General features: G+C 50.4%; 1 protein-coding gene across 2 annotated transcripts in view; it reads left to right on the top strand.

The window, feature by feature from the left end:
* Positions 1–3904, top strand: part of PDLIM1 (PDZ and LIM domain 1) — a 36681-nt gene extending 32777 nt beyond the window's left edge. For both annotated transcript variants that reach the window (XM_048946789.1, XM_048946790.1), the window contains exons 6-7: positions 1790–1907; positions 3358–3904. In XM_048946789.1, coding sequence (XP_048802746.1) covers positions 1790–1907; positions 3358–3544 — 305 coding nt within the window. In that variant the 3' untranslated portion in view covers positions 3545–3904. The remainder of the gene's footprint in view (positions 1–1789; positions 1908–3357) is intronic.
* The last annotated feature ends 2206 nt before the right edge of the window (positions 3905–6110 follow it).

Consider the following 6110-nt stretch of genomic DNA (forward strand, 5'->3'; position numbering starts at 1 on the left):
ATTACTGGGATTCTCTGGCATGAGGTTTGCCTGCTTGATCACAGGCCAGGATAGGCTTGGGTATTGCTCTGCTGTGAGCTGTAATCACCCATGCAGAGCAAGGTTATGCAGCCCCAGAGGAGATGGTGCCCTGGCTCACACACTACTGTTCCTGGCTGAGATAGCATCCTTGGCAATAAGTGACACCTTTTGTGGGATGCTTTGTGCATTGGCTTGTGAGCAGCAGCAGGGAGCTGTCATCTCCCAGCCAGGACCAGTCCCTGGGGTGTTGCCAGAGGCATGGACTATGCTGCTCCACGCCAGCTGAAAGGATGGGGTCTGTGTGTGGCTGCTGGTGTGGGGAAGCATCATGGCTGCTCTCTGTTTAGACTTGAGCCTGCATGCTGAGGCTTAGGGTGTTTCAGAGTGGAACAAGTTATGTTTCCTCAGGCATTTTGTTAAGCCGATTCCTTTAGAGATTGAAAAATGTGCCATCAGTGTTACTAATGTGGACAAAGTGCTGTTCAAAGCAGAAGGAGCAAGCAGGGGGGATAGGGTAGAACCTGAAAATGTGGTTGCTTCTTCCTTCTCAGCAAGGATCACTGCCAGCGATGGGGGTAGCAGCCAGGTGCCTCCTGGTGTGATTGAAGGGTCCACGGGCTTCTGTCCCCATTAGGGCACCTCACACTCAGCACTGAGCTAGTGCAAGCCCCTGAGCCAAATGCTGCTGTGTAGGAGAAACAGCTGTAAGCGCAACCTGGGGTGCACTGTTTGTGGCTGTTAAGGCAGTGCGGTGGCACTTAGGCTGGGTGACAGTGAGGTGGGGTGGGCAGTGCCCCAGCTTTTTCCCTTGATTCTCTGCCAGTGGTGCTGCCCTGGGTTGTGAAATGTCTCAGACCTTGCTGTTCACTGGGGTGAGCCTCTCCAGGATTCTTCTTCCACTCCAAAAGGATCGGTGGGTGTACTTTGGCTTGGCAATAGTCAGAAGGGTTTTGCGCCACTTCACTGGGGGAGGCTGACATGTCTGCTCAACAGCCTCCTCTGTCCTTTTGTGACATCATGGGAATCTGCATCCCTTCTTCCGTTCTTGCCTGGTACAGGTGAAAGTCACGTAGATAATGCTGGTTGTATCAATGGTATCGTTTTGTTAGAGGCTTCCTTTTGACTGCAGATATTTAAAGGCTTGCCTCCTATCCAGCATCTAGGATCCGCTACTTTTGTAGGCATCCAGATGTCTCCTTTGAAAGTCCTGCAATTGGGAGGTACTTTCACCCCTGGAGTGTGCCATGTGCTCCATATCCCTGCAACAAGGAGTTAACCAAGGAGCTGTGAGGGGAGCACAACACTCTACACCAGACAGCGGAGAGGAAAAGGCTTTGAAGGCCTTATTGACTGCTGGGACACCCACTTCCTCTTTCTGAACCCAAATCTAGCCATCGGCTTGAGTGTGTGCTCAGAACACGGCAAGCAGGCTCTGATGCTTCTGAGGCTGAGACTTTGCTTTTGCTTTGAATCTCTGTGCATGCGAGATGTGTTAGCCAATATCTGATGGGCTTTTAAGATGAGAAAGGGCAGTATCTCATCTTAGGGCCCACTGTCTCAGGCCCTGGGTTTCCAGAGCCAGGATCAGCTGTGTCCCTTCTCACACTCCTCCCTGCACACCCTAAGTCCCTTCCTCCTTCCCATGCATGAATTTTTGCCTCAAAGCTGATGTTGAAGGACATCACCCCTCCCTAGCAGAGCATCTGCTTGGGAGAAGCCTGGAGTCACGCATCTCACATGCTCTGAAGCACTCTCCTTCCACCCCCAGGAGATCCCAGCAAACCATCTGGATTTAGGAGCGTCAAGGCTCCCACCACAAAGGTGGCCTCATCGATTGGGAATGCCCAGAAGCTGCCCATGTGTGACAAGTGTGGATCTGGCATTGTGTAAGTAAGCCTGTCCCCAGGGCAAGCAACCTGTGCCTGTGCACCCAAGGTCCAGCCCAGCATGTGTGTTCTCACCAGCTTTGGTAGTGCTCACCCTTGTAAATTCAGCAGCGAGGCAGGAATTGGGTTTCCCTCTACTGTTCCATGTCAAAGCAAATCCCTTTGAGACAGCCTCAGTGGTGTTGTTTTGCTTCCTACTAGGAATCTGTTAATAGCACTTAGAGGTAAAGTGAACTTTCCATTTGAGGCCAATGTGTTTAATGATTTTCATGTCCTATTGCTCCCAGCCATGGAGCGGTGTCCTGCCCTGGCAGCTGGGTGCAGTGAGCTCGGAGAGCTGCCTTCTGCTCCTGTGCCAACGCAGTACCACACATCTCCCAGTGGATCTATGCAGTTAATTTTTGTTGGTTTTGTGGGGTATGTCTGACTTCTAGCACAGCAAGAGCTAGATACAGAGCTGCTGTGACAGCACAACCAACCTCTATCTCTGATATACTCTCTAGGTTTTCAGCCACATTTTCCTCTGCTCTCATTTCCTACTTAGCCTTCACTTACTGCAACCTACTTAGCTCCAGGGGGTGAATGCTGGATGCCCACCTGCATTGTTATGGAGGAGTTCAGCTTTGTCAGGTGCAGTGTTGTGCTACTGTGAGACGGAGCACACTGCAGTTGCATGGGCCTGGCATGCCTCCATCTCCAAGGACTATCAGAGTTGTTGCAGAAGCAATCCATAGGCTATAAATGTGAATCAGAGACAAATCATACAATTACTGTGCCAGCCATGTACAGCTGGAGTGAAAGCACAGGACTATGACTAGCTTTAAAAAGTAAAGAATGATGAAAAACATAAATGATGGAACAAATGCTGCTGGCAACTTGTGCTGCTGTTGCTGGTAGTTTGCAAGTTGCTGTGTAGTTCTTCTTAGATTTGTTGGATCAGTCTGGGAAGCCAGAGCTTGTCCGTGCTGTCAGTGAGTCTGAGACCAGTCAGGATATGGTTGGCTTGTGCCCCTGCTCTGAGCAGGCAGCCCTTAGCAGAGGGCAGTGGCTGGCTGTGCCTCACTGGTGGTGGTGGCAGTCACTTCCACATGTGGTCTAAAACCTGGTTGTTTGGGACGTACCTGGAGCTTGCACCCCACCTGATGGTCAAGCTGATCCTGTTTTTTCTCCCTGGGTGTTTGAAGGCTGTTACCTGCCTTCTGCTTTTGCCTATTGCTGCTATTGCAGTGCTTCTTGCCAGCACAAGCACTGGGACCTGTCCCTCTGGAATTGAGGTCCTTGCTAGAACATGCTTTCCAGAGGAGGCTTCCCATTGCTCTTCTGTGCTGTCAGCACCTGGGCACAGGTGAGACCTACGTTGAGGGGAAATGGTCCACCAGGGGGAGACTGAGGTGGAGGGGGGATGGTGAGATGGCAGACAGCTGGTGCTGAGTGCTGGTTCCTTCCCCAGAGGGGTGTTTGTGAAGATTCGGGACAAGCAGCGTCACCCTGAGTGCTACGTGTGCAGTGACTGCGGCACCAACCTCAAGCAGAAAGGACATTTCTTCGTGGAAGATCAAATCTACTGTGAGAAGCACGCACGGGAGCGAGTGGTGCCCCCAGAGGGCTATGAGGTGGTCACTGTCTTCCCTAAGTAGCCTGTGCTGCAGTGGGGTCAGCGTGGATCGTTCCTCTTCTGCTGCTCTTCTGGGAAAGTGTTGCCCTGCCCCTTGCTGACTCTCCTTTGCAATAAGGAATGCTAGACACGGCTTTGAATTTCCTTGCCACGTGAAAGTTCCGTCTGTACACACAAGGTGTCACTAATCATTCAACATTCTTTTGTCTTTCACTGTTGTTTCTCTCTCTTTTTTTTTTTTTTAATACACAGATTATTATTTTTTCCCTTCCTTGTGCTGCCAAGTGCACAGGCATGGCAGAGGCCAAAGTCAGATCACAGCTCACCTGTATCCCAGTTGTTTGCTTTCTGTTCACATTCAATAAATAGGGTGACTCCAACAGGCAAGTGTCCACTTTCTCCTTGACTGGGGCTTCTGGGTCCCCTGTGTGTGGTGGTGCTGCCCTGGAGAGCAGCAGGACGGAATCACCAAGTAGCACACAATGGTCTCAGGCAACAAGCAGTGATTGCAGGCTGGGATGGGGCAAAGGCCATATCCCATGGGACCCCACAGCTATATTGCTTCCCTCTGCAGGCATCGTGGCTGCTGCCTTTCCAGAAATGAATAAACAATCCCTTAAAACATCCCAAATCTCACTGGGAGTAAGGCTGAGCTAATGCTTAAGTCTGTCTCCCACTGTACAGCTTTTAGGTGGGCTGGAATAAGAACAGGAATAATGCACAAACCTAACTGTATTTAGCCCCTCTTCTCAGCTCCTTCTATGAACAAGAGAGTGCTATTACAGTAGCTCAGCTGGCATTCTTGTCTAGCTCTTCCCTACGGAAAGCCAAGCTTGCTAAGGCCACTCACATGCACACATACATACACCTTCCAGCTCCTGCTGCAGGTAGTTTTATTTTTAAAGTGAGAGTGTAGTTTTTGGTTTTTTTTTTTTCCTGGCCTGCTTGTATGATACCCCCCTTCTCACTGATGCTACTACCCTCCCCTCAACATGTTTTCCCAGGGTGATAAACTCCCTGCTGCAGCACTATCCAGCACCTGCAGGCTGGGCTGGAGCCTGGTCAGTCATAGCATCGCCCTCCTAGATGCTGTTGGCAGGTAAGAGCAGGGCATCACCCTCATGTTCACTAAGAATATGCTGGTCACGGGTTTGGTAAGAACACAGGAGTTTGGCTCAGGTCCCACGGAAGGCTTTGGGCAACAGGTTTCAGTGGGTCAGGAAGGGTTTGTCATACAGACGGTTGTTTTGGGGTTATAAAAAAAAGGCAATCACAAACCTTTCATCTCTCTGTGAAATACATGTTACTTTTCAAGGCCATTTGAGTGTTCAATTAACTTCTGCCAGTGCAGGGAGGAGCCTCTGATCCACTAACCCTGCAGTACCTGGCAGCAATTCCCCATCCCTGTAGTAACTGGGGCTGTCCAGCTGCAGTTGCCCCAGACACTGCACACTCCCTACTTTCTCAGTGGGCTCCTGGCCCCTCACCACCTGTGGTTGTAGAGCAGGGAGGAAATGCTGGCCCCAATGCTCTGCGTTGCAGTGACACCAAGAACTGGGGCCTGGTGCAATCACGAAAACTTTCCACATTGTAGAACTCCCACCAACAAAATGTAGCCAACTTCAGCTCTTGCAGCAATGGGCCAGGACAGAAGAGCCTGAGCCACGCTTGGTATTTCCCCAGCCCCAACTCCTCGCTGTAAACAGACAAGTTTCACTTTGTCTCGGCCCCTTTATCACCCACTCAAGCTCCTGCAGTGGGGGCTGGCAGTACTGCTGGGAAAACACTGATTGTGGGGGGCTTGACGCAGTAGCCGGGAACTACAAAAGGTTTGTGGCCCAGTGCTGGAAGTGGAGGCTTCCAATGCAGATACCAGTGTTGATCCAATTTATTACTATGGGAACAGGCGCGCCAAGGCAATTTGCATTCATTGCTCAGGGAGGACTTTGCTCTGGCTGTTGCAGCTTACTGAAAAAAAAGGAACACATTAGCTTTTCACAAAGCAAAAAGTATTTGGCAACTGCAGTTTTGACTGTAATTGACAAATTCCCCTTGAGTTTAGCAATTGGCATCTGAGGCTTGTTAACAATGAGAAACGAGGAAAAGTGGGGTCAAGTCCACAACAATGCTCAACTGCCTACTCAGGAAAGATAAAAAAACTAAGTTTGAAATAAGAAACTTTCCCTCAGCCAGTTGAAGAGAGTGAGGGCAGTTTCAGCAAGCATCCTCCCAAAGAGGGCCTGGCTCACATGGGTGTGCAGCTTGGCTCAAAGCAGACTCACTTTTAACACAGACTTACTTGGGATTTTGGTTATGTCCTCTCCCTGCCACTGCAACGTCTGCCCTTTCTCCTGGTGCAGCAGGTGGTGCTTGTGCCCTGCTGCTCCTCATGGACACGGCCTAAATTCTGCATATGGACACACCATACTAAGAAGTGTACTGAGGTCCCAGCCCTCTGCCCCTGCATTTGGTCTTAACAACTCCAGCATTCCCCCACCACTTCAGTGGAGGAACAATAGCTGAGTGTGTTTAGGCACAGCATGTGACAAGGAGCACAGCTTCCAAGTCTGTGTTTCAAGCATTTGTCC

The sequence above is a fragment of the Lagopus muta genome, chromosome 5 (genome assembly GCF_023343835.1).
Source record: "Lagopus muta isolate bLagMut1 chromosome 5, bLagMut1 primary, whole genome shotgun sequence".
Taxonomy (NCBI): domain Eukaryota; kingdom Metazoa; phylum Chordata; class Aves; order Galliformes; family Phasianidae; genus Lagopus; species Lagopus muta.